Here is a 27546-nt window from a genome sequence, read left to right as displayed (position 1 = left end):
GTTGGGCATGTCGAATACAGGGAAGACCTTGCTCCCTGATGTTGACAAGCCTCCTGCAGGGGTTCAGTGGGCGGCTCATCCTGGATCTGTCTCATTCCTCAAAGGCCCCCAGGAGCACAGAAACCACACATCAAAAAAAAGGGTGCAGAGGGAATTTCCTGCTGGTCCAGTGGTTAGTAGCATTTTCACCGCCGTGACCCGAGCTTAATTCCTGGTTGAGGAACTAAGATCCCCAACCAGGGGATCTTCAGCATCTGTGGTCTCAACTATCTTGGTCGTGTCTGACTGTTTGTTGACCCCATGCACCATACCTCGTCAGATTTCTCTGTCCTTGGGATTTCCCAGGCAAGAACACTGGAGTAGAGTGTCATTTCATTCTCCAGGGGATCTTCCTAACTCAGGAATCGGCTCCCACATTGGCAGGCGGATCCTTAAACAATGAGCCCCCTGGGAAGCCCCAGTATGTATTTACCAGGGCTTAAAACAAGAGATAACAAACAGAAAGTGATGTGAGGATGAGGTCAGAGCTGGGACAGGAAGCACGTGACTTCTGAGAAGGGAAATCAGTCAAAAACCAGGTGGCACTTGTTGAACCAGCAGCAGCCCAGGGAACAACGGCTGCTGGAAGCTGGACCTCAGCCACCCTGTTTACCTATCACGGCAGCACCCGTTTGCTGATACAGGTAAGGTGATGCTCCCCGCTTCCCTCTTGGCACAGTGGAAAGGGCTTGGGATAGATTGTCAATCAACACTTGAGTTCTTCTTTCCCTCCCTGTCTGCCCATAAGCCCAGGGGCTGGAGCTGCTACAAAATTTCCTCCGGCTGGTTGGCCCTTGCATGAGGAGCTCACGTCAGCCATCTCTCTGAGTCCAACAGCCTATTGCTTTGTGGTTATTTTCTCTTTTCGTCCTTTCTCTTCCTCTCCTGCTCTGTCAACCACATAACTGTCTTAGAAGCGTGAACTGCCTTCCCACCATGGCCCACGTGGGTCCAGGTCATCTGTATTGAGCTCAGAGCTGATGCTTAGAGGACAAGTATTGTCCCCAGCTTCTTGGGGTCATACCCAAGGTTCCTGATGAATCCTATTCAATGAAATCCTATCTGGTTAGAAGGGACTTTCCTATCCTGTGGCTCATACTTCCAAGGAGCCTCTTCTTTCCAGATATGTAGGAATTTACTTTTCCCTTTGTATTTTTTTTATAAAATTTAATATGTGACACATAATGAACGCATCTATGTAACATGCATGTGCATTGTACATGAAGATAATATAATGAACAGCCCTGAACCCAACACTCAACCCAAGGATGAACTACCACTAAACTTTCTGTCTACCTACTGTGCTACTCACCTCCCACCCAGACATAAATAACCACCCTCCCCAAGTCTGTTTTTATTGTTCTCTTGATTCTTCTTTTAACTTAGTGCTTTATCACATATGCAGTCTAGTGCTTTATCACATACGCATTTATTTTCATTTTATGAAATAGTTATATAACATATACTGTGTGCCAGCTACTGTTTTGAATACTTTTAAATATTGTCATTTAATTAGTTTAATCCACACACCATCCCCATAAGGAATGTGCTATGGTTAATCCCATTTTCCAGAGGAGAAAACTGAGGCACACAGAGATTAAAACGACTTGCTCAGGGTCACACAGATAGTAAGAATGGGACAGGTCTTCTGGTTCTTAGTGCAAGAATTTCTCCAGGGCATATAACTAAGGGTGGAATTGTGGGTTATAGGTTATAACACTATTCAGCATTAGAAGATAATGCCTCGTTATTTCTCAGAGAACCAAAATGCACTCTCACCAGCAACATATGAGTTCCTAGTGACCCACAGCCTCTCCAACAGTTGGTCTTGTCGACTTTCTTAACTTCTGCCAATCTAGCAGATATAAAGTGGTTCCTCATTGTGATTTTAATTTCCCTTGCTCTTACTGAGTAAAAGCATCTTTTCATTAGCTGAGACATTTTGTTTTCTTTGAAATGTTCATCATGTCTTTCATATACTCAAAATTACCAGTTGTTTATTCTAGCAGTGGTGATCTTGAGGTCTTGCTTAGGAAATCCTTCCTTGCCCCAAGGACGTAAAAATCCTCTCCTATATTTTCTTATGTATTTCCCCGGCGACTCAGCAGGTAAAGAATTTGCCTGCAGCACAGGAGCCACGTCAGAAGCGAGGGTTTGACCCACGGGTCAGGAAGATCTCCTGAATTAGGAAACGGCAACGCACTCCAGTATTCTTGCCTGGGAATTCCCACGGACAGTGGAACCTGGCAGTCTACAGTCCACTGGCTCACAGAGTTGGACACGACTGAGTGACTAAGAATGTGTTTTCTTATAAAAGTTTTTAAAGTGTTCTTTTACATGTAAATCTTTAAATTAGATAAAATTGATTTCTTCATTCCATGTGAGGAATGAAGGGATACATCCCTCCCAATGAAGGGAGCAATATAGGGATACATTTCCCATCTTTTTTCTCTATATAGTTAACCAGTTGATTAAGCGTCATTCATTTATATATCCTTCTTCCACCTAGTGATCTACAGTACCATTTTTGTCAGGTGTGTGAGTTTCACGCAAGACTGTTTCTGGGCACTTTACTGTTTCATTGGTTAATTTGTCTACATCTACACTAAAATTATATATTATAGTAAGTCTTAATATCTAATAGAGCAAATCCCCTCATTTTATTCTTCTGCAGAGGTTTCTTGGTCCATTTGTTCTTTCCATAATAAGGTTTAGAATCATCTTTTGTTTTCCATGAAATCCCTTCTTGGGATCTATTGGAATTGCATTAAATCTGTAGGAAGAGGATTGTCCTCATTATAATATTGAATCCCTTAGTCATGAACATGGGCTGGTTCTACATTTATTTAAATTGTGTTTAATGTCTTTCAATAGTGTTTTATAAAAAAAAATAGTGTTTTATAACTTTCTCACTGTAGATCTTATATTCTGCTATCTTTTTGTTTCTGTATGTGTATTACTTCTATTTTTTTGCTACTATACATAATGTGCTTTTTAAACTACTGTTTTTTCCTGGATGCTCTGTGCAGCATGCAGAACTTCCCTGACCAGGGATCAAACCTGTGGCCCCTGCAGTGTAAGTGCAGAGTCTTAACCACTCGACCACCAGGGAAGTCCTAAATTACATCTTTTATGTTACTGTTCTATACAAAAGCAATTTCGTTTTGGATATTGATCTTACAGCTAGCTGTCTTGCTAAAATCTCTGATTATTGTGAATCATTTGTCTGATCATTCATTTGAATGTTCTATCTAGGCAACCATATCATATGAAAATACTGATGATTTTGCTCTTTTCCCATCCCTAGGCCTTTAATTTCTTTTTCTTGTCTTACTATATTCTCAAGGACCTCTGGCAAAATGTTAACATAGAAGTAAAGATAGTGGGCATCCTTGTTTGGTTCCAGATTTTAAAGGAAATGTTCCTAAGATTTACTCATTAGAAAAATAATACAGATGTTAAAAAAATAATAGTACATGTGCAAACTTTTTCTAAGTTTCCTTTATCATTTTAAGGATATTTCCTTCTAGTCTGCTAAGAGCTTTTATCATGAAAGAATATTGAATGTCATCATTTTTTTTTCTAGATCTGTTAAGATGATCATATATTTTTTTCTTCTTAAGTCTGTAACATAAGTTTTTAGCCTGGGCTCCTTCAAGTAGAGCCTGCATCAAGGACTTCAGTTCAGGTAGATTATTTCAGGTAGATTACTGAATTATTGAGGCCAGGAAGTAGGGAGTGAAGGAACAAGAAGACTGGAACAGGGGAGAGAAAGCCAACAGAAGATGCATAACTGATGTTGCAGGTGTCAGCAAAGGGAGGTCAAGCCTTTCAGAATCTCTGATAAGTCTACAGGATGCTGGCTAGAATTGCCTCCCCAAAAGAAAGAGGCCGGAGCATATTTCTACTAGTTCTTGGCCTATAGTTGGTTGAGGGTTTCATGTTAGGAAACAAAACTCCTAGGCTTCTGGGAAACACTAGCAGATAGCTAAGTGACTCCAAAACATTGAAGAAGACCCTGAGGCAAAAAAGCAAAAAAGAAACATGGTATAAACATGAGGTGGGGTCATGGAGCATAATATGAGTCTCAGGTTGCAGGAAATTATCTGCTGTAAATGCAGCTAATCTCAGAGGAGGGCAAAGTAATGTGACGTAAAGCACCAAAGTTTACTATTCCCAACAATAATAAATGACATTTGCAGCTTTCTATTCTATCGTGTGACCAGCTTTTCATAGTTGGATACGATATCTAATATTTTTAATACGTGGCTAGATTTGGTTGTTTGTATTTTTATTTTGCATTTGTATTCATGAGTGACATTGGCTTCTAATTTTTCTATTTCATCCTATTCTTGTCTCATTTTGGTATTAAGGTTACACTGGCCTCATAGGAAGAGGGTGTGTTCCTGCTATTTTCATCCTCAGAAAGAGTTTTTGTAAGATTAGATTTATCCCTACTTAAACTTCTGTAACGCTGTCTAGACTTGATATTTTCTTTGTGGGAAGATTTCAAATTATGGATGTAATTTCTTTAATACTTGTAGAACTATTCAGGCTTTTTATTTCTTCTTCAATCAAAGTTAGGTAAGTTCTACTTTTTGTGTGTCCGCAAAGAGTCGGATATAACTGAGCGACTGAACTGAACTGACTTTTTCTAAGACTTGGTCTACTTGGTTTCATATTCCTTGGCATAAATGATTTATAAGTTTTTTAATTTTTGTAAGTTTTTAATTTTTAAGCTTATTGAAGATTTACAATGTTGTATTAATTAATTTTCAATTATGGTAAAATACACATAACACAAAATACACCACTTAACTGTTTTTAAATGTACACTTGGTTGTGTTACATTCACATTTTTTTCCAATGGATCTCGAAACTTTTTTATCTTACAAAACTGAAAGTCTATACCCATTAAACAAATAACTCACCGTTTCCCCCTGCACCCAGGCCCTGGCAACCACTGTTCTGCTTTCTGTTTCTATGAATCTGTAGTCTTCTTCTTTTGTGAATTGCAAGATACATTACTTTAAATTTTTAGGTTGGCTTATAATATACAGTATTATGTAACCTTCAGGTGTTCTACACAGTGGTTTGGCATTTGTATACATTGTGAAATTATCACCACAATAAGTCTAGTATCCACCTGTTTCCCTGCAAAGTTATTACAATATTACTGACCACACTCCTAATGCTGTGTTACATCCCTGTGATTCACTTTGTAATTGGTGCTTTGTACCTCTTAATCCCATTCATCTGTTTTGGATCCTACTCGGCCCCTTTGCCTCCAGCAACCACCCATTTGTGGTCTATATGTAGGAGCCTGTTTTTGATTTTGTTTTTCAAATTCTGCGTATATGTGAGAGCATATAGTACTTGTCTTTCTCTGTCTGAGTCATTGCACTTGGCATAATACCCTCTAGGTTCGTCTGTGTTGTCGAAAATGGCAAGATTTCATTCTTCATGGCTGAATAATAGTCCGTTGTGTAGTTATACCAACCACATCTTTATTCATGCATCTATGGATGAACATGCAGGTGGCTTTCACATGTTGGCTATTGGAAATGATGCCACAGAGGACATTGGTGAACATATATGTCATCAAATTAGTGCTTTTGTTTTTTTCAGGAGAATACCCAGAAGTGAAATTGCTGGATCATATGGCAGTTCTATTTTTAATTTTTGAGGCTCCTCTGTACTTTTCTCCACAGCATTCTCACCAATTTACAATCCCACCAGAGTACACGAGGGCTCCCTTTTCTCCACACCCTTGCCAATGTTTTCATTTGTTGTCTTGATGATAACCATTCTGATAGTGGTGGGGTGATACATCATTGTTGTTTTGATGTGACTTTCCCTGATGATTAATGATGTTGAGCATCTTTTCACATTTGTTTCATTATTCAATATAAAGAGATGTTGTATTAAAATTTCTTGCTGTGATGATGGTTTTATCTCTTTGTTGTTCCTTCACGCTAAGTGCTTACAAGTTTACAACAATTATAATTTCTGTATGAATTGACCATTTAATCTAGGTACTCGTTATATCCCTAATAAATATTTTTTGTCTTAAAATTCCTTTTTCTTTTATATGAATGGACCTTTCCCGGATTTTCTATTGGTTACCTTTTTCCTGGTATGTCTTTTTTCATTCTTCGACTGTCAACTGTTCCACCCTGTTACTCACTCGATGTGTCTCATAAACAATGTAGAACTGGGTTATGTGTTTAAACATTTTTAAAGTGTAATCCGAGGAACTTCTCTGGTGGTTCAGTGGCTAAGACTTCCAGCTCCCAATGCATCTGGGGTCTGGGTTCCACCCCTGGTCAGGGAACTAGATCCCACATGCCAGAACTAAGACTGGGTGCAGCCAAGTAAATACATATATATTTTTTAAATGTAATCTGACATGAGAATTTAGAAAGGGCTGAGACCATGACTTCCTCTAAGGCTGCTAAAAACTGAGTTTAAAAACCTGCATTTTCTTCATTTTTGGCCATGCTACACGCATATGGAATGCCCATATGGAATGTTAGTTCCCCAGACCAGGGATCAAACACTTGGAAGCAGAGTCTTAATGACTGGACCGCCAGGGAAGTCATAAAAGCCTGCATTTTCAACAGCAATCCACAGCTGACAAGCATCCTAACCCAGAAGGCTGCCTTCCAAGGTGGTGTGTTTGAGCTATTTTTCTGTTGTTGTTGTCCAGGCTGTAAGTCGTGTCGACTCTTTTCAACCCCATGGACTATAACACACCAGGCTCCTCTGTCCTCCACTATCTCCATTTTTTTTTTTTAGTAGACTTCTTTTTAGAAGAGCAGTTTTAGGCTTACAGCAAAACTTAGGGGAAGTGGAGACTTCCCACATACCTCCTGTCCCCAAACACGTACAGCCTCTCCTGTTATCAACATCCCCCACCAGAGTAGTCCGTTTCTTATGACTGAGGAACATGCATTGACATGTCATTATCACCCAAAGACCATCGTTGACGTTACGGTTCAGTCTTGGTGTGTACATTCTCTGGGTTTGGACAAGTGTGTACTGATACCTGTGCACCATTGTAGTGGGAAACAGTAGATTCTCTGTCCTAAAATCCTCTCTGCTCTTTCAGTCCATTTCTCCCTCCCTTTAATCCCTGGCAGCCACCAATTCTCCAACAGCCACTCCTCATTCCTAAGTTCTCACCTCAGTCCCATCACCTAATATCTTTGTGATTTAGGCAAGTTATTAATTCACCTGAGCCCTGAAATTCCTCAGATGCACAATCAAAATTGGTAGATTTGCTGTGATAATGAGACAATGTATTAAAACCTTAACTTAGTCCCTAACACAGAATAGGCATCAGTGAAACGCTGGTTTCCTTCTCTTTCCTCCTTGTCTTAGTAACGTGAAGTCACATTCAGCTTAGAGACAGGAAAGTGCCTGGGGGCCGTGTGCATCACCAGAAATCTGAGGGGAGGGGCAGAGGAAGGAGGAGAATGTCGAGCTATCACCTCCCAAACCCTCTTTCCAGCTTGGAAAGTCCCTCCCCTGCTGACACCAATAAAGTGTCCTGTGGGATTCAGGGCTCCCCAGATTTGGGGCTTGTAGCGGTCACTGTCCTGTGTGCACCCACATCACACACACATGAGCCTCGGGTGCCTGCCCCACCCCACATAGGATCGTGCCAGGAGGACTAGTCCTGCTTATCAGCAGGTATGTCCCGCTTATCAGCTGACTCCTGGCTTCCTCTGCCCAACTTCTTGCAGACCTGTTGCCCTCGGAGCTGGCCTTCCATGTGGCCTCCCCAAGACCACTCAGATAATGAGAGGAAATACGGTCATCAGCTTAGGAAGGCTGGGGGTTCCGGACTGCAGCTGCAAGTCCTCCCCCCCACCCCCCGCCTCCCTGACCGGCGCCCTTCACCTCTCTGCAGTCAGTCCTCAATGTTCCCTGTGAGCCTGCGGATGCCACTCGAGATGGCCCCTTTTGGTGGCTGGGGAACGCTCGCAGCCTTTCTCTCCCTGCTCTGCTGCCGAGGTGAGCCTGGGGGTCCAGACTGGGTGCGTGCCAGTCAGAGGTTAGGGTGCCTGTTCCCCTAGTGTTGTTTGGAGAAGGGGGTCCTTGTCCCGAAGTCACTGAGGCTTTGAGCACAGCGGCTGCCCACCACGGGTGTGTGATGCTATGCAAGCCTGGTTTCCTCATGACCCCATGACCCCGGGGCAGCAGATGGGGGACCCGGCCTTCACACTTTGGGTTGAACAGGCCCCATAACTTCAGGGTAGTGGATGTGGCAGGTCATGGAGACTGATGGGGAGATGAAGGGAGGCTGGGGCTCAAGGGAAAGTGAGGGCTCGTCCCAGCTGGTTTTCAGAGGTGGCCCAGTGGACAGCAGAGGTCAGTGGAGGGCATCGTCTTCTCCTGACCATCAAAGCAAAAACGAAGACCCTTCTGAGGAGTTCAGGGGATGGTGAAGGAGAATGCCTCCAGGTGTGAGCACTCTGTTTTGGAAAACCTGTCAGGTGCCTTCATGACAACCATTCAGGAAAGGGATTACTAGCCCATTTGACAGATGGAGAAACTGAGGCTCAGAAAAGGAAAGCACTTTGCCCAAGGCCACAGAGCTGGCACACTCGGGATTCAAAGGCAGCTCTCTCTCTCTCTCCCGACAGAATCTTTCTCTTTCCCCAGCTGAGGGCTAGGTGGCGGTGGGTGGGTGTTGCTGGCAGGAACACAGGACACATACAGGCCCAGCTGGCCAATTTCAGTTCAGATTCCTCACCTTCCTCACTGGGCTCCAGCCATCCTAGTGTCTTCTCCGCCAGGGTCTTGGCGCTGGTGGTTTTCTGCTCTCTTCAGATACCTGGCAGCCAAGCCCCCCCCCACCCCCCATCTCCTTCCTCCTTTCCTCAAATGTCAGTGTTTCCATGAAACCTGTCCAGAGCACAATATTATGTGGCAGCCCCGCCCCACTCCCTATTTCCTTTCCCAGGCACTTCGGGCCAACTGACAGGCTGCCTAGTTCCCAAGTTTGTTACTCTGTGTCCCTCGAGGCAGTGCAAGCTCCACAAGGGCAAGCTTTGAGCTTCTTCCATCTCTGATGCTCCCCAGAGCCTAGAACAGAGCCTGCCATGCAGTTGGTGTTCTACAAAGATTTGCAGAAGAGAGGGTAGTGAGGGAGGAGCCGAACTCATGGACACAGGGCCTGAGAGGACACGATCCACCTCCATTTCAGGGAGGCTTTAGCAGAGGAGAGGTCATTTGGGCTGGGGGACGAGTTCGAATATAATCTCCATGGGGATAGGAGAGGTGCATGAAGAAGACTCACCTGGAGGGACCAGCTGGGAGAGCGGTCAGGGGCAGGGAGACAACTAGGGTGCATCCCCCTTGGTCTAGACCAGAGGCAGTAATGTCTGAACAAGGAGAGAGGAGCAGAGGGCACCCCTTGATCAGACTGCCCATCGTGGGCAGCCCCATCGGGCAGGGCAGCGGGGGTGTCTGCTGCCCAATGTTTTCTGTCCTTCCAGGGTCTGGTGAGAAGGCGTTCGAGGGGCCAGAGCGACTGATGGTGGGGTCTGGAGAGTTTCAGTTCATTAACTGTACTGCCAGTTGTACGGACCCCAAGAGACTTGTTCTGGAGACGGCCCTAAACAAGACTGTCCTGGAGAGCCAGGCTCAGTGGAAGCTGTTCAAGGTCTACAACGTCTCCAAGGATGAGGAGCTCCTGTGCAGTTCCACCTGTGGTGGCAAGCAGGAGACGAAACTTTTCCACATCACCGTGTTCTGTGAGTGTCACCCACCGGGCCCTGCTCGCTGAGGCCGGAGCCTGTGTCTGCAAACCCACCCAGAGCTGCTCTGTCACTTCTCCTGGGCACTCCCCTGTGGCCCCCACCTCTCTGGGCTCCTGGATCCAGGCCACAGGCTCAGAATCTGCGCACACCCTCACCTGGCCGCCTTGAACCCTGCCAGCAACCAGGATTTTCAGATTTGCTCAGAAACAAACAATCCAAGCAAGCTTTAAACAAATCTAAAAGTCATTCCCACAGTCTCCTCCCAGCTGGGGAGCACCCCCATCACCAGAACACCCCGCATCCTGTGACAAGCAGCAGGGACCCCATCAGAAGGGCTGGCACACTCTCCAGTAACCCATTCACCTCCTGGAGAGAAGGTCCTGGTCTTATCTCCCCCTGAGGGCCCTTTGCAAATGTGTGACCATCACACACACACACACACACACACACACACACACCTGCCCACGGGCCACAGAGACCATGGAGAGACCGGGGTTCTCTCGGAAGCTTAGCACCCAGGGTATCGCTCAGAACTGTCATCAGTGATCAAATGAGTAGAAACATGTCCTAAATCTACCATATTATCCTGGGGTAATGGGGGCTAGGTATTCTAGTTCAGAAATGCACCCAGAGAGATGTCCTGGTGGTCCAGTGGCTAAGACTCAGCACTCCCAATGCAGGGGACCTGGGTTTGATCCCTGGTCAGGGAACTAGATCCCACATACCACAACTAACACCTGGAACAACCAAAGAAATAAATCTTTTTTTTTTTTTAAAGGGAACTCAGGGAACCATGGAGTTTAATAGCTAAGGGATAGAGATAGTTTTAAACCTGATCCTAAAATCCAAGGCAGGTCTGACTCTTGCCCCCGCCCCTGAAGAATCTCACAATTCATGGCCCCATTCCAGTGAGTACTCCCTTCTAAGTCTCTCTCAACAAAACTATCCAACTGTTTAATTTTTGAAATTTCTATTGAATTTATGGAGAGGAGAGAGACACAGCCCAAACTTTTATCTTTCTAGTTGACTGAACAGATTCTGAACCTTTTCTTTGTAGACACCAGGGCACCTCCTTTCTTGTCCATTGCAGAAGTCATCATGTCCCTAAAACTACCACCCAGTACATCCTTCACCCTGAACTGCTTCCTCCTTCCTTAACTCAGCCCAGCGTAAATCCTGAGAACACAGTGGTCACAGGGGATGGTCTGGGCTGGGTGGGGCCTGCGGAGATGCACACCCATCCTGACCAGACCTCCCTTCCGCTTTCCTGCAGACCCTCCAAAGCAAGTGCTGCTGACGCTGTCGCCCACCTCAGTGGCCGTAGGGATGCTGTTCACCATCGAGTGCAGGGTCCCCGCTGTGGCCCCCCTCGAAGGTCTCACTGTCACCCTGCTCCATGGTACTGACATCTTGTGCAATCAGACCTTTGTGGGGACAGCACTTTCCCCCCAAGATGCCGTGGTCACCCACAACACCACAGCTCACAGGGAAGACGGCCTGTATAACTTCTCATGCGAGGCCCAGATGGATCTGCGCTCTCGCGGCGGTGGCCTCGTCCACAGGGTCTCAGATCCCCAGAGGCTTGAAGTCAAAGGTGAGGGGGAGCCCACAGATCAGGAGTGGGCGCATTCACTTTCAGCCCCTCAGGGGAAGAAAACGCCTTTGCCCCACTCTTTGCCAGCTCGGGGAGGCACTCGGGGAAACCACACTTGATCCCTGGGGGTCCCTGGAGCTCCCAGCGAGTTTGCAGCTTGGACTCTGACTAGTTGCTTGGTAATGAGTGAGCTGGGTGACCTTAACCATGTCAAGCTCTTCTCTGGCCTTGACTGCTCTCTGCAATGATAAATTTGACCTGACTGACTCCTAAGGTCCCCTGGAGGCCTGCTCTTCTGTGACCCTAGGTGGCCAAGATCCTCTTTGTCTTCAGAGAGTTTGGCCAAAGCTCCCTCATCTCTGCCCAGGAAGGGGCTTGACCTGGACCACGCCACGGTCCAGACCATGAGGTTTCGCAGCGCGTGGCATGGGGACCATCTGAGTCCATCTGCCCTCATGGTCTCACAGAGGCCGGCTGGCGGCCTGGACCCCGGTCCTCCTTCCCTCTAGTGATAACACCTTTTGCCACTCATCTCTGCAATGCAGAGTGACAGCAGGATGACCAGGTGTGCATGGGTGGGTGACGGGTAGACAGCTGCCCCTCTTGAGCCTGGCGCCTGGGACCAGAGGACTTCTGTGACCTCTACCCGTTCTCTCCCCAGAGCCCGAGCCCAACAACCAGATGGTGATCATCGCGATCGTCATAGTGCTGCTGCTCCTGTTTGTGACATTTGTCCTCCTGTGCTTTGCCTTCGGCCAGAAGTGGTTCCGGGGGCGGACAGGTCATTACCGTGTGCACGCCACTTGGAGGAGGCTGATAGGGAGCCACCGGGCACCGCGTGTATGAGCGGCGTGGCCACTGGCACGGCGGCCACTGGAACTCACTGTGGCTCCTTAGGGTGCGGTCCAGGCCTGGCTGGGGGACCAAGGCAAACAGCCTGAATACAAACACCTGGACTTAACCCTGTCCCTTCGTGTCTCCTGCTGGGAATGGCCAGGAAGGGGAGCCACCAGGCCTGGCTGGACTTCTGTCTCCAAATGTCTCCTCCGCCCCCTCCGCCCTCTCCTTCGGAGGCCTTCCGGAGCCCCAGCAAACCCAGGCCCTGGCGTGCCCCCAGGCCGACCCACCCGGGCACCAGGCACCCAGCCTCATGGGACCCTGAGTGACTCCTTCCTCCTGACGGAGGGTGGGGAGACCCGCCTGGCCCAGAGGGGCAGAGAGACACTCTGTTCCCACGTGGCCCTCCAGGACATGGCTCTGACTTCTCTCTTCTGCCAACAGAGCCAGCATCCAGGGGTGAGTGTGGGGGCCCAATGGCTTGGCTCCAGGAACCTCCCTGCCAGGCCTCCCCCACCACTCTGGGCCTTCGGAGAGCCATGGAAACCAAGCAGTCCTCGCCTCTTACCTCCAGTTTTGTTATTGGGCTAAATGGAGACCCCGCAGTCCTGGTCATCCAGAGAGAGGGTAAGGGGAGGAGGTCGAGGGAGGGCTCTGTCTCCCAGGCCTCTGCCTGGGCAGCAATCAACTGGACATGGTTGGCCTTTCATGTGGCTTCTGGGGCCTGGACGGGGCTCTAAGAGGCTTTCACCCGGATCAGCGATCAGGTTGGTTCAAGGTCTCCATGTGGTGGAGACGGGACTCATCTACCCCAGGGAAATGGAACTCATCCACCCCGGGGAGATGGCCTGGTTGGGGATGGGAAGGTAAGAAGGGTTGCCAGGTGTAGAAAGGGGTTATTAGGCATGAGAGGGACATGGAGGCTCCAGGGTGGCTGTTTCCAACTCTTCAGTGAAGCTGGCCTGGGCCCCAGGGCTGCTGTCTGTCCTCATTATAGGCTCTCCGCATCGTAGTAGTCTGGGGGGAGAAGCAGCCTCACGATGACTGCCCCCTGCCTCAGTGGACCCCAAGGAAGAGTTAAGGGGACAGACCCACTGTCTGTAGTGACATGCCTCCACCTCAGGGCACGTGGCCCTCCCAGCCTTCGGATCCACCCCTTGGCTTGGGCCCTGCTGACCACCCACCTGGTCCCTACCTGAAGCTGGAGGTACATCTGCACCCACAGTTCCTGTGGCACTGGGGGGTGGGGGTGGGGGCACCGCTCTCCTGAGATGGGAAAGGGAAAAGAAACCCCCCATCAGAGTTCTCAGAGTGGCCTCTGCAATTTGACCCCCAAGCCTTCCCACCCCACCCACAGACCCTGTCCAGCTCTTCCAGCCCCAGAACAAAGCCTTGGCAGAACCCAGACCTCCAGCCTCACTTACACCCTCCTTTTTCTAGGCGCAGGGGGTTGGTGCTGAATCACAGCTGAATTCTGAACGTGGGGCTGGTGTAGGGGAGGGGAAAGAAGAGGGCCTGGCCAGGGAAGCAGGGGGCCCAGGGCAGGCATCGGGCAGGGCAGATAGTGGTGGTGGAAAACCAGAGGTGCCTCCTCCTGAGCTGCAGTCTCCTCCGCCTGTTGAACCTCCAGGGAGACCTGGGGATTGTGCAAGACAGGAGGGGAGAGGATACAGCGTCAGATTCTCCCTGCCCCTGGGCCTCCATTCCTCTGAATTATTTCTTCAGATACACAGCTCAAAACGGCTCCTGTCTTTTGAGCATTTAAAACAAGCAAGCAAAGCACTTTGGAGACATTTATTCCTTATTCTGCAGGTGGGAAAACTGAGGCTCACAGGTTAAGCAGCTTTTTTAAGGTTACCCAGCTCCTAAGTGGCCAAGCAGGGACTGGAGGGATCCAAATATGGTTCCAGAGCTGGGCCCACGAGTCCCGCTGGCCTCACCCTGTTACTGATTCAGGGTCATTGGACACTTTAATGGAGAAGGGATAGGCTACCCACTCCAGTATTCTTGGGCCTCCCTGGTGGCTCAGCTGGTAAAGAATCCGCCTGCAATGCAGGAGACTTGGGTTTGATCCCTGGGTTGGGAAGATCCCCTGGAGAAGGGAATGGCTACCCACTCCAGTATTCTGGCCTGGAGAATTCCATGGAGTATATAGTCCATGGGGTCACAAAGAGTCCGATACGGCTCTTTAATCAATAGATTTTAATAAGAAACCAACCAAGGAATTCAGGCTGAGAATTCACTGGGACTCAAGCCGCACCAGGGAGTGAGAATGCGAGTCGCTGGGTGCCCAAGCTCCCTCCCTAAGAAGAGTGGGTTGGTTCCTTAAATGGGGAGAGAGTGAGGGCTGATGGACGGGTTGGGCTGGAGGGGTGGCTTAGGTGGCCCGCCCACTTTCTTGGCAGTGCAGGGATCATGCACAGTACCCTTCATTTGCTCCCTGAAGCTCAGAAACGGCAGTTGATTTGTGACCTTTTTGTAGCTTCTTGTTCATAAGTGCCCCTGCTGCGCATGCGTGCAGTTATTTTTAGTTCCTTTGTTTTCCACTAATGGTTAGCCCAGGTGCAAGCACTTCTGTAAAGAGTTCCGGGTCCCAGCCCATCTCAAGCCCCAGTCCCTGACCCACTTATGCCCCTGTTGAGGTGGGGTGCTCATCCCCAGGGCCATCCCCACCTCCAGGGCCAGCAGGGGAGGGATGAAGGGGTGGGATGGCAGCAGCCCCTCAGGGTCTCCCTCTGCCTATGACCAGCCCCTCCTTGAACCCCCTCTCTGCTACCTCCAAGCTGACTGGCATCCTCTCTCCACCCAGCTGTCACTCCTCCAGACCTCTCAGGGTGCCTATCATCTGCTAAATAAGGTCCTCCTTAGAGCTCCTCCCATGTACCCCCACCCAACACACACACACACACACACGTGCGCGCGCACCACACAAGGTTTCCTCCATTCTGTCTCTGACTTTGTCGCTGTTCACCTAGACGGTGGACTGTACACCTCTCACCTCCTTCAAGCATCAGAATCCTACCTGGCTTTTTTTTTTTTTTTCTTATCTTTTCTTTTTGGCCACACAAAGAGGCTTCTGGGATCTTAGTTCCCTGACCTGGGATTGAACCCTGGGCTCTCCAGCAGTGGAAGCTCATAGTCCTAACATTGGACCACCAGGGAATTCCTCTACCTGGCTTTTAAGGGCTGGTTCTAAGGCCATGTGCTCTTCCGAGGAGCCCCAACCAGGTGGCCCTCACAATTTGTACCAGTCCCAGCCAAAGTTGCCTTGTATTCATAGTTATTCATTTACTCAGTCACTTGTTCAACAAAAGCAATTGAGTCCCTAGTAATTTATCAGGTACCCTATAGTCCCAGGGAACAGTGGAGCCTCTCTGTCCCTCGGAGTCCAGTGGGGGATGCACTGCAGGGGATCTGAACACAAGACCTGAGTGGTCTGGATTTGGGGACCCCCTACCTCTATTCCATGGAGGACGACATGGCCATCTGGCACATAATAGATGCCAAACAGAGAAGCCACATAGATGTGGGTTGACTTTTGGCTCCTCTGTTGCCTGGTTTTCTTTTTTTTTTTTTCTCAAGATAGAGGGAACCCCAAATGTTTGCCCACCTCTGTCGCTGCAGGTGGGCAGCTCTGGTAGTCCACCCCCACCCCCAGGCAACGCACCTGTGGGTGAGTCCAGGAAAGCCCCTGGTTGAGCGCCGCTGCCACCTGGCCACTCAGAAACAGCTGGTTCATCTGAACGTTCTGTAGCATCATCAGCTCCAGCAGGTCTAGGGGACCGGAGTTCAGCAGGCCCCCGCCAGCCCTTCCCCTACCCTCGGTGGCGATGCCAGGGTCATTTCCCCAGCGTCCTGCCCCGGGAGTGGATGGGTGGATGGGGGTGGGGGGTGGGGGGTGGGGTGTGCCCAGAGAATGTGCTGGGCAGAGCAGGGTACAACATGGGGAACTCCCGGAGTCTCACCTTCCTTCACGCGGCCTGGCTGCAGGGATGGAGGTGGGATGGTCCACGGGAGGGGCTGCAGAATGGTCACCCAGGGCTGGGGGGAGGGGGGCTCAGTCAGGCAGGCGGGAAAGGGATGGGGAGCCCCTAAACCTGCAGGAGCTTCTCCCCTCTGCGCCCCCACGGCCTCCCAGTTCTCCGTCAAGTCTCTTCCTCTCCGGCTGGGGTCTCTCTCCTCACCACCCCCTACAGGGTTTCGAACCTCCAGGAACATTTCCCCAACTAGGCCCCCCACCCTCGCCTGCCTACAAGGTCTTCCAGATAAAGGCAAGCTCCGCTCCCTGACTCAGCCTTCACCATCGGGGCTGCAGTCTGTGCTGGGGGATGGCTCCAGCTCCCTCCAGTCCCTGAGGCCATGGCCAGCTGCGGGAATCAGGGTTACCTTGACGACACTGGAAGACGCCAAAGTCTCCTCCCACGCATGCGCAGGTCCCGCCTGCGCGCTGGTGTCCGGGCTTTCGCCCTAAGTCCCCGCCTCCTGCTCTGCTCTCTCCAACTCTAAGGGGGAGGGGTTCCCAGGGATCCTTACCCCGCAGCTCCGGAGGCCCGACTCTCTCCCAGATGTCCACATCCAAACCCCTGCGCTGGGGCTCTCTGGACATCGCGTCTCATTCTACGCCGTATCTCACATTCTTGGGCATCCCCAGCACCAGGCCTGGAGAGCGGGGTGGGAGGGGTGGGGGTGAGGGGTGGAGGAGGGGGTCGGGGAACGTTTGTTGAATGAATAAATGAGTGACTGGGGAGGCCCACCCCACCTCGGACACTTGGTTTTCCGACTGGAGCCCAGTTGACTAGGATGACGAGTTAGGAGTAGAGAATTATACTGCAGTAGGCTTGGGGGCTAGGGGCAGGTGAGTAAGGAGGGCAGGGGGTTTGCTCCACATCTCTTGCTCCGAGGCTCAGCGGTGGAGAATCCGTCTACAGTGCAGGAGATGGAGGAGACGCGGGTTCAATCCCTGAGTTGGGAAGATGCCCTGGAGTAGGGCATGGCAACCCTCTCCAGTATTCTTGCCTGGACAATCCCATGGACAGAGGAGCCTGGCGGGCTGCTGTCCATGGGGGTTGCAAAGAGTCAGACATGACTGAGCACAGACACATACTCTGAATCAGAGGGCTGGCCTGCAGGCCAAGAGAGGCTTCTGGAGCAGACCATGGAAGGAAACACCGACCAAGTTCGCGGAAAAGGCTGGCCCCTGTTTGCTCCCTGGTCCCCGGTCAAGATGAGCCACTTCTCCAGAGAACTGAGAGCGGGGAGTTTAACATCAGTGACCGGTCATTGTCCTTTATCTTTAAAAAACTACCAAAGCATGCATTCTTTCGACAGGAAGTTATCAAGGTCTTCTTTGCTTAAGAACAGGTGAAGGGAGGGATCTATTTCGGCAGCTGTGACCATCCTAAGATAGGCCCTGAGCAGCAGTCGAAGAAAATCCAGACAGGAAGCTGGGATTAGCACCCTGGAGCTGCCCGTCCCCCACCCTCCACTTCTCTTCTGTTCTCCTTCCCAGCAGTCCTGGCGTCTAGAACCAGGAAGGCCATTCGCACCTCCTCATCTGTAAACCTTTGTCCCTGTCTCTGGGAGATAGGGTACTGTGGGCAGTGTGTTAGCTGATCCCAGCGGTCTTGTGGCTTCAACAGCCATGACCAAGCTGAGATGGGGCACTGTGGTCCCAGGCCCCCCCCGCCCCCATTCCAGGTGGAAAGAGGGAACCAAGCCTTGTGCCCAGGAGGTGCCTGCGTGTGTTGCTTCTGAGCACTCTAGGCACAGTGGTGTATCCTTGCTGGTTCCAGCATTGTTGGGAAGTGAAAAAGGAGGGCACAGTGTAACCTGTGCAAAGCCTCCTGTGAATGAACCATATGAGAAAGGATCATGAAAAAGAGAGGACTCAGTCGCTGAAGGATGGAGTTTTGAAGGAAGTGGAGACCCTTAGAATGGGGCCAGTGGATGGGACAGGGCAGCCCAGGCTGGGGACACAGCCAGAGCAAAGGCATGGATGCAGGAAAAGACAGGACCTGGAAAGATCCAGTGGCTCAAACTGCCTGGCAGGGCGAGGGGAGCTGGGCGGAGGGACGTTACAGGCAGACCCAGGTCAGACTCCATGGGCAAATTATAGAAGTGAGGCTTTGCCATATGGGTAATGGGAAATTCTTGGTGGGTTTTGCAGGAGCGAAATAAGCAGATGACGTGCCAACAGCTATGTTTTAGGAAGATTTATCTTGTTTGTCTTATCTTTGTTTACGTCAGCCAGAATTAGAAAGAATAGATGTCTGATGGGATGTGTCTTCCCAGTGGAATACTTGTTCCACCACTGACAATTTTGGTACAAAATATATCTGATGTGGAACAATGTCCAGCAGAGTCGAGCAAGGCAATCAGAAAGCAGAGTAAGATCTTATTTTTGTTTGAAAAATTATATATATGTATAAATGTGCATGTGTGTGTGGAGAGAGAGAACGAAAGAGAAGGAAAGAGGGAGAGAGAGGGAGGCAATTATAGAGAAGCTGTCAGGGTGGCCTACTCCTGCCAGGCTCCCCACTTCTCCACCCCCTCACAGTGCCTCCTGGGATCACCCTCCAAATGAACTACTTGCTCCCAAGTCCTTGTTTCAGGCTCTGCTTTGGGGAGAATTCAAATTAAGACGCCAGTTTCCCACTTTTTCCATGTCCTCTGTCCAGGCTGCTGCTAACTCTGGGGGAAATCTCTTCTAGTAGCTCTCTGATGAATTTGTGTCCCATGATGAGAAACACCAAAGTAGACATTAAAAAACATTCGTCTGGGAATATAAAGGTCCGTGGATTAAGCTGAGGCAAAGCTGGAGGCAGGGAGGCCAGCAAGGAGGCCACCTTCCTTCCCTGTAAAGGAAGCCCAGGGTGGGCTAGAGGCGGCTGTGGAAGAGAAGCAGGAAGAGTGATCATTTTGATACCTCACATGTAAGATTGTATGTTAACCTTATGTGAGACCGCTTATATTTTGGAAGACAGGGCTGAGATTCAAACAATCTGGTTCTGGTATCCAATTAGAGTTCATTGTCAAAGGAAACTGAAGCCCTTGCCCTTTGAATAATGGGAAAACCACGCATTTATCTGGCAGCGCTATTATCAGTGCAACAATGGAGTTGACTTCCTAACTATTCACCCTGCCTACTATTATTTTGCCTGAGGTGGTGAACATTCCACATAGTCCCTTTCCTTTTCTTCTCAATGGGGACTCTTATTTACACCTTCAGTTTTGTGTGTGTGTTTTTTTTTAAATGTCCCAAGACAACATGTACCAAAAGTCCTCCCCATTGCCTTGGTAAATCTATTCCTGGCAATAAGCTAGACATGGAAAAAAGATTCCTACTCAAATGTGTCCATTGCAGTGTTATTTTTAAGAGCTGAAAGTTGAATGTTACCCAATATCCAGTAATAGGGAAGTGGTTATGTAAATAGAGGCAATTCACTCCAAGGAAGAGTGTGCAGCCATTAAAAAGCATGGGATGGGAAAACGTGGCTCCCTCCTCTCTTCCTCAGATGGAAGTGGAGAGACAAGGGTCCTTTTAAGAATTCAAGTGGAGGGACTTTCCCTGGTGGTCCAGTTGTTAAGAATCCACTTGCCAATGCAGGGGACGTGGGCTCAATCCCTGTTCGGGGAACTAAGATCCAACACACCACTGAGCAACTGAGCCCGTGCACCCTAACTACAGAGGCACACAGCCAAATAATTAATTAATAATAATAAAAAGGAATTTAACTGGAAATGTCCGTGATGAGGAGGTGCCACTCAGAGAGAGATTGACCTAGTGGCAGGCTCTTTTGGGAGGGCCCAGTTCCTAAAGAGATACAAGTTGGAAGGAATTAGAATATGACTGTTGAAGGAGAGGTGTTAAATACTGATTTGCAGAATTACAAGACTAATGGATTTGTGGACAGAAGTCTTGAAATTGTAACAGTAAAGAAATTCCATTTTTCCTCTTAGAGGCTCCAACTCTGCTATTTCTACAAGTTGTGGTTATCCTTGTGAGATGTATGTATGTGTGTGTGTGCATGTGTATGTGGTGGGTGGGTGGGGGGTGTAAGTTATCCAAAAGGCCCCTGGTGGTACTTTGGGGACTTATAAACATGTAGATCAGGCTTCCTGGGTGGCGCTAGTGGTAAAGAGCCCACCTGCCAATGCAGGAGACATAAGAGACACGGGTTTGATCCCTGGATCGGGAAGATCCCCTGGAGGAGGACACAGCAACCCACTCCAGTATTCTTGCCTGGAGAATCCCCATGGACAGAGGAGCCTGGAGGACTACAGTCCACGGGGTTGCAGAGTCAGACATGACTGAAACGACTTAACAGGCACACAGCACACACACATAGATCACACCGGTGGGATTGGGATGCTGTGTGCTGGGGACACAGTTTAAAGGTTTCACCCCACCAGAACAGAGCTATGATATGGAGTCCAGAATCCTACCCTTCTGGGCTCCCTGGAATTGGGGTGCCCCCAACTATGGGGGAGCACTTGCCAAATTCCCAGGAAGTCACCCTTGACTGAATGATTCGGGGGAAAAATTGACTGCTTAGACCAAGGGGTCAGAAGTGGGACAGGATGTGCCGGGCCAATTCCTGTGGGTCAGGATGAGATTTTCTGAAAGGGGATTCTAGTGTGCAGAATTCTTTGGCTGTGGGCAGCTGAAATTCAACCTAAACCAGTTTAAATAAAAGGAACATTTTTGGGCTCTTGTGATACAGAAGGACAGTGATGGAGTTGGTTCATAGTGTAACTGACTCAGGTGTCTTCAGGTTCCTCTTTGTCCCCCTCTCTCTGCATCGTGTCCCCCCTTCCTATAAATAGAGTCTTTCACTTCTGACAGACATACCCTGGGCACCTTCAGATGTGCTTCAGTTACTCTAAACAAACTTAGAGAATCCCACAGAGAGAGATATCTTTCTTTTGTATTGATACATATAAATCCCCAGGAAGGACTATCACTGGCTCTTGCTGTTGTTCAGTCACTCAGCTGTGTCCGACTTTTTGCGATCCCATGGACTGCAGCACTCCAGGCTTCCCTGTCCTTCACCATCTCCCAGAGCTTGCTCATCACCATTGAGTTGGTGATGCCATCCAACCATCTCGTCTTCTGTTATCTCCTTCTCCTCCTGCCCTCAACCTTTCTCAGCATCAGGGTCTTTTCCAATGAGTCAGCTCTTCACATCAGGTGGCCAAAGTACTGGAGCTTCAGCTTCAGCATCAGTCTTTCCGATGAATATTCAGGGTTGATTTCCTTTAGGATTGACTGGTTTGATCTCCTTGCAGTCCAAAGGACTATCAAGGGTCTTCTCCAACACCACAGCTCGAAAGCATCAATTCTTTGGTGCTCAGCCTTCTTTATGGTCCAACTCACACATCCCTACATGACTACTGGAAAAACCATAGCTTTGACTATAAAAGACCTTTGATTGAGTCACATATCCAGCTTTTGGACCAACCACTGTGGCCAAGAGGATTGGCCAGATCTAGGTGACAATGTCCATCTCGGTGGCTGTCCTGTAATCAGCAGCTTGGCCAGAATCACATATTTGGAGTAGAGGAGGAGCAGTTCCCCAAAGAAAGGAAGAATACTGTTATCAATAGAGAAGTCTGCATTCCCCTCGGGAACACACAGCTTTTGTTTTCCCATGAGCCCCATCCCTAATCCAAATGGCACCTTGGGCAAATCAGAAAAATTAGCCCCACCCTCGAGATATTTTGCCACCATCTGCTAGAAAACTATCATCTTAAACACACTAATCTATAATGACTATAGATGTGATTGGTTACCAGAATTGTGCAGTGCACAACCCATACAACTGAATGCATACAACCCTGCCACCCTATGTACTATAATTCCCTTCAATAACTTCAATTCCTCATTAAAGAAAGTCTGACTCCATAGAGCTTTGGGCAGTGGCAAGGCAGAGACCTAAAGGGCAGAGCCATAATTGGGAATGACAGCTGCCTCCCACCACCTCCCCTCCAGTGCCCACAGACAGGGAGCAGTGTGCTATCAAGGGAACACTGACCAGGAATTCCAGACGGTGGCCAGCAGCAAAGCAAACTGGAGCTGATTAGGACTGGGAGTGACGAGAGGGACCCCCGAGGAGCAGTTTCAGGGAGACAACTTGCGAAGGGATGTGAGATAAAATCTCATGTTTTCTCTGAACGCCAGAAGAAGCAAAGAAGAAGTCAGACTGGCAGATGCTGGACTACATTAGCAATACAACTGTTGGTCCTTTAATGGACCGGAACCTGGTGGTCCGGAGTCGATGATGAGACAGTGAAAGAAGTAAAGAGGCTAATATTCCCTGGGTTACGCAGCTGGCTTCCGCACTCCAGGGAATCAGCCAGAAATAGAGAGATAGAGAGAGAGAGAAAAAAAGAAAGAAAGACATGGGGACCAAAGCTCTGATGGAGCAAAGGTGTTTTAATCAACGTGGTGTGGGCATATATACTGTCTTACAAGGTAGTTATTCTCAGCAAAGATAAAGATTAAAATTCCAGACTTACAAAACATAAGACGATCCCTATCAAAGAGAGAGTTGCAAACAATCACTTTTACTGTATGGTTCATAAGAAGGAAGAGGGTACTTATCACCGTAATGAGAAATGCCTGGATTCCTCAGCCCTGAGAAAGGCGTGCCACTCCTCTTGAATCCTGAATATTCAGGAATTAATAAGGGCCAGAGTGTTCCTGACAGATCCAAAACAGCACGCAGGAAGCCTCTCGTTAAATGCTTCCTGACAACAACCACATGGAAAATGGTTGTCAGGTCAGTGAGCAAAGCAGGATAAAGAACCTTGCAGCGAAAACACCAAGGTTTCCACCTTGGTCTAAAGACACGCCTCTGAGGGTGTCAATGACTCACTGGGAGGAGCTGTTCGAAGTCTGGGCAGAGCAGGAACTTCTCAGACCACAGCCAGGCCTGGCCCCAGGGAGGGGCTGGACTGTGCTGAAGCTGGAACCGCAGAGAGCCCCTGGGAGGAGAGGCGCCATGGGGCCAGCTCCCAGGACTGAGGGTGACCGCTCCCCGGGCTTCCCTATGCCTCTTGCAAAGGTCACTCTGGCCTGGGCTCAGCTCAGACACAGCTCTGGCTGCCAGAAAAGTCAGTGGCAGTGAGGGGTGTAGGAGACTGGGGGACATTTTGGGGAACAGTTACTCTGGATTCACTCAGAGATTCTCTTGTTTGCCCCAGGGCAGGAGCTGATGAGCAACAAGCGATGGGTCATTTCTCGACACCTCCACTAGAGGTCACCACAGTCCCAGAGTGGAACTGGGGGAGGGGGGCTAGACTAACCTCCTCCCTCCTCTCACCCCACCCCCTCCCCAACTTCAGAGGGACAGATGTCTAGTCAGTGGGGTGGGGGAGTGTTGGTAGAGGAATGACCCTCAAGACTGCTGTGTGGTCCCACTAAACAGCTGTGTTTGGGGGAGGAGTTCATGGGTGTGAGATGTGGGTGTGGGTAATACAGACAGACAGACGCTTGATAAAAACCTAGTGATCAGGGACTTGCCTGCTGGTCCACTGGCAAAAAACTCCGCACATTGGGAAATGCAAGGGGACCGGTTCCAATCCCTGGTCAGGGAACTAGATCCCACATGCCACAGCTAAGATCCTGTGCAATCAAATAAATAAATAAAATCAATATTTTAAAAAAATATAATGACCATAGGTACATATAGGTGGTCCTATGTACATGTGAATGAAGCATGCTTTGTGGGCACAGACAAACTCCCGGATAAAAATAACATGCCTGAAACGCCCAAATGCATGGGCATGACTGTGATGTGTGTACACACTTGATACAACTATAGTGTCTGGGATATGCAACATCTATGCTCATCTGGGCAGGAGAGTGCATGTGGCTGCATGCGTGTGATAAGACACGTATGTGCACAAACCTGCTGTGAGCGTGGGAGCGTGTCCATGTGAGTAGCAGGTATGCACTTGAATGAGTGTGACATGCAGTGGACGCATTTGTGTGACTGCGTGAAGGGTATAGTTTACTTGTCCGGCTGAGCGTGTATGAGTGTGACAGTGGGCAGGGGGGAACACAGCCGTGAGTGTGTAGAGTGTGCCAGACAGTGTGTGCCCTGGGAGTGCTTCTGGGAACGAGTGTGAAAGGAGAGTCCTGTATGAGAATGAGCCTGTGGGCTCAGACGCATGCCCCAGTGGGCGTGTGTGTGTGCGTGTGTGTGTGTGTGTGTGTGAGAGTGGACGAACGTGTTGAGCGTGTCACGCTCCGGGTCAGCGGCCCCCCAGCCCAGGCAGTCCCAAGCCGAGCCCCGGGCACCCGTGAGGCCAGCGCGGCCCAGGCTCCCACCTGAAGATTGGCCGGGTCCTCAGGTTTCACTCATGACCCTGTGACATCAGCAGCAGCAGCTGTCCCCGCCGGCCGGCCCCCCGGCCAAGTCCCCCAGAGTCTCAGCCCCAGCCCGAGGTGGGCACGCCGCTCCAGGCTCGTCTGCTCCCGTCCAACAGTGAGTACTGCGCCCCCCCCCACCCCCGTGCCCTGCCGGGCCGGGCACCCCGAGGGCAGGCCACCCCCAGGGGCCTGGCGCTCTGGCCCCCAGCCCAGCCTGGCTCCGAGGAAGTCACCACTTTGCTCCGGGCACCACTGTCCTCCTGCCCACGCCGGGCCCCGCTCCGCGGCCACCCTGCCCGAGCACCTAGGGCCGTGACCCCGGCCGGATCCCTGTGCTTGCCTCTCCCTGCCCCATTGGCCTGTGCCCCCGTCTGGCCGGCCAGCCCTGCCCTCAGCCAGGGTCGTCGTCCTGGTCACAGACGGCCCAGGGGCTAAGGCTCGGCTCCGGACGGGGTGACCCAAGGGACAGAGATGGGACTGAGTTTCTCAGGGGAGGAGGGTGGAGGGGCCAGAGCAGTGACTCGGCTTGGCCTGATCGCAGTGGCCCAGAAGGCAGGGCTGGCGGGGAGGAGAGCGGGAGGCCGGCTGGGGGGTGGCGGCGGCTCCTCTGCTCTGCTGGAACAGGAATCTGCGAGATGCCAGCAAAGGACACATCTCGGGCTAAGAGGCCGGCCGGGCTCTGCCCGCTGCCCCTGCCTCTCCCCGCCCCAGGGCACACTTGGGCTCCTCTCCTGGAGAAACCGAGGAGGAGGCGGGCAGAGGAGCAGCTCCTCTTAGTGGAGGGGGTGTGGGGACAGGGAGCCAGAAAGTCCGGGGCGAGGGGCATCCCTCATGGGACCGCCACACTGAAGGGTCTCTGGGGGACTCAGAAGGAGACTGGAGCTGGGGTGAGGGGGCTGGAGGTGGGGGACAGCAGGGGTGCGGTGCCAGGGCAGAGCACAGCCCCCCTCCTCATTGGCAGAGCAGGGCACCCAGGACGCTGGGAGGGAGCATGGGCAGGGGCTGGCCAAGAAGGCCTGATGGTCTGAGCAGAGATGGGAAAAGGTGTTTTTGGAGGCTCATGGAGCTGAACAGAGGTATGTTTTGCGCGTGTTGGGGGGAGTTTGTTCAAAAGATAGAAGATGCCCCATCTAGAAGGCCTGGGGAGGGGGGTGGGATGGGAGGGATTTTGAGGCTTCAAAGAGTGCACTGGTAGGGGTAGGGGGGCTGAGCCCCTTCCCACTCTGCCCCGTTAAGTACTGTGTCCCGATGCCCCTCACCCTGCTCAGGGCACAAGGTCAGGGCGGGGGGCCAGGTCCTGACGAGAGCTTGTGACACCCCACTGTGGGGAGATGGCTTTCCAGGTGGAGACTAGACAGATCCGCCTCCGACCTATACTGCCCGCTGCAGGCACCTGCCCCAGAGCCCGGGAAGGCTAGAGCCCAGGGGAGCCTTAACATGATGTAATTGTTGCTCAGTTGTGTCTGACTCTTTGCGACCACATGGACTGTAGCCCACCAGGTTCCTCTGTCCATGGGATTCTCCAGGCAAGAATACTAGAGTAGGTTGCGATGCCTTCCTCCAGGGGATCTTCCCAACCCAGGGATCAAACCTGTATCTTCTGTATCTCCTGCATGGCAGGCAGGTTCTTTACCACTGAGCCACCTGGGAAGGCTTGAAGGCCATTTAATTCAGCCCCTAAAGATGAGCCAGCTTGGGGAGGGCAGCTAGAGACCAATTTCCGTGTCTGTCTAGTCTGGAGAGGGGAGGAGGCTGACAGAAGTTGGGGCAAAAACAGAGGTGAGCGTTGTTGTCACTCATCTGGGGTGGCAGTGCTGGGGTTGGGGGCGGGCGTCAGAGGGCTGGTTCTCCCAGGACCCTCCAGCTTCTTCCAGGGTCATCCCTAGTCCCCTGCTAGTAGCCAATGATGTGAATGGTTGTAGCCACTGCACTAGTATTTGGAGCCATGTCCCCTGTGTGGGATAATGCAGGGGCCCAGACATAACCCAAGGCCCACCCTCTTCATGCCAGGCAGCTCTCATGAGATGGGAGGGCTTTGGGGAAGATACTTAAGAGTCCTTCCTAGGTGGTCCCATCCCTGCCTGGCTTCCTTGTCATTTTTGCATCGGAACCTGCATAGGGTGGAGGCTCAGGATTCAGGGTGGCCTCCAGCTCTAGGCTGGCCTGAGTGTCAAAGTCTGCCCAGCCGGCTTCCCTGCCCCGACCCACCCAGGCCCAGGGGAGGGGAAGCCCTGAAGCTGATGTTGAAGGCATTGAACTCCTGGCCAGATGCTGGAGGTGATCCTGACAAAGTCCCTCCCTTTGGGGGCAACTCTGGCCACCAGAACAGAGAAAAGCGTGGGTGATGGCAGGAAGGGGTGGGTTTAGAGAAGGCTCCCGGGGGAGGCAAGGCAGAGAGGAGAGAAGGGATTGGACCCTCCAGACCACAGTGGGAAGGCTTACTCTCTCCAGGTGATAGGAGAGATGCATAGAAGGGACATGAAAGATCTGAGCCCAGGGGCCTTGGAGAGTAGGTAGAGAGAATGCAGGGGAGGAGGAGGGGGCGTCAGCAGCCCCAGTCCATGTTACATAAACCTCTGTCCCTCGAGTCCTCTCAGAGGGAAGGCTCAGGTTCAGAGGGTCCTGTCACTTACCTGGGGCACACGGCTCGTGAGGGGCCAGGGCTCTGTCCACAGTAGCCACGGCCCCTACTCCCTGGGGCAGAGCTCGCCCCCGGGGGCACCCCTGGGGGTCCCCAACTCTGCAGTGGCAGGAACAGGCCTGGACACCCCCACGGCTCCATTGGAAGGTGCTCATGGGGCTGGGGAATCCCAGGGTCTCTCCACCTCTGCCACCCCAGCCCCAGGCCTTTCATGTGCTCTGGCCCTCATTCTGCCTCGTCAGCACAGCTATTTTTATTCCCTGCAGTTTTCAGTCGGCAGCCCTTGTGT

The 27546-nt window shown here is 50.7% G+C and overlaps 2 protein-coding genes and 1 non-coding gene across 5 annotated transcripts; 1 reads left to right on the top strand and 2 right to left on the bottom strand.

Annotated features, from left to right (window-relative positions):
- The first annotated feature begins 538 nt into the window (after nt 1–538).
- LOC133057631 (intercellular adhesion molecule 2-like) lies at nt 539–12365 on the top strand. 3 transcript variants are annotated; one of them, XM_061144381.1, is made up of 5 exons: nt 539–683; nt 7955–8058; nt 9546–9803; nt 11083–11403; nt 12065–12365. In XM_061144381.1, the coding sequence occupies exons 2-5, from the start codon at nt 7965–7967 to the stop codon at nt 12247–12249; spliced, it is 858 nt and encodes a 285-aa protein (XP_061000364.1). In that variant the 5' UTR covers nt 539–683; nt 7955–7964; the 3' UTR covers nt 12250–12365. The 3 variants fall into 3 exon arrangements, with proteins under 3 accessions (XP_061000364.1, XP_061000362.1, XP_061000363.1); XM_061144379.1 differs by having other exon boundaries at nt 567–683; nt 7788–8058; XM_061144380.1 differs by lacking the exon at nt 539–683 and adding an exon at nt 6628–6709 and having other exon boundaries at nt 7788–8058.
- TRNAV-UAC (transfer RNA valine (anticodon UAC)) lies at nt 3079–3151 on the bottom strand. Its single transcript has one exon. It is a non-coding gene; the product is annotated as a tRNA-Val (tRNA).
- Nucleotides 12366–13145: 780 nt separating the features above from the next.
- PRR29 (proline rich 29) lies at nt 13146–16458 on the bottom strand. Its single transcript, XM_061140778.1, has 6 exons — nt 16369–16458; nt 16206–16281; nt 15908–16014; nt 13665–13876; nt 13436–13506; nt 13146–13257 (listed from the first exon to the last, which is right to left on the bottom strand). Exons 1-6 carry the CDS (start codon nt 16456–16458, stop codon nt 13232–13234), a joined length of 582 nt encoding a protein of 193 aa, XP_060996761.1. The 3' UTR covers nt 13146–13231.
- Between the last annotated feature and the right edge of the window lie 11088 nt (nt 16459–27546).

Source organism: Dama dama, chromosome 5, assembly GCF_033118175.1.
Source record: "Dama dama isolate Ldn47 chromosome 5, ASM3311817v1, whole genome shotgun sequence".
NCBI lineage: Eukaryota > Metazoa > Chordata > Mammalia > Artiodactyla > Cervidae > Dama > Dama dama.
This window is presented reverse-complemented; position numbering and strand designations above follow the sequence as displayed.

What these genes read in the sequence shown, in the direction of transcription:
- LOC133057631 (XM_061144379.1), top strand. Translation starts at nt 7,815, where the DNA reads ATGTGGCCTCCCCAAGACCACTCAGATAATGAGAGGAAATACGGTCAT. An exon ending in CTCCCTGCTCTGCTGCCGAG is followed by an intron (nt 8,059 to 9,545) that starts GTGAGCCTGGGG and finishes CTGTCCTTCCAG; the next exon opens with GGTCTGGTGAGAAGGCGTTC. An exon ending in CCAGAGGCTTGAAGTCAAAG is followed by an intron (nt 11,404 to 12,064) that starts GTGAGGGGGAGC and finishes TTCTCTCCCCAG; the next exon opens with AGCCCGAGCCCAACAACCAG.
- PRR29 (XM_061140778.1), bottom strand. Translation starts at nt 16,458, where the DNA reads ATGTTCCTGGAGGTTCGAAACCCTGTAGGGGGTGGTGAGGAGAGAGAC. An exon ending in TTTCCTGGACTCACCCACAG is followed by an intron (nt 13,877 to 15,907) that starts GTGCGTTGCCTG and finishes CACAATCCCCAG; the next exon opens with GTCTCCCTGGAGGTTCAACA. An exon ending in AGATGTACCTCCAGCTTCAG is followed by an intron (nt 13,258 to 13,435) that starts GTAGGGACCAGG and finishes TTCTCCCCCCAG; the next exon opens with ACTACTACGATGCGGAGAGC.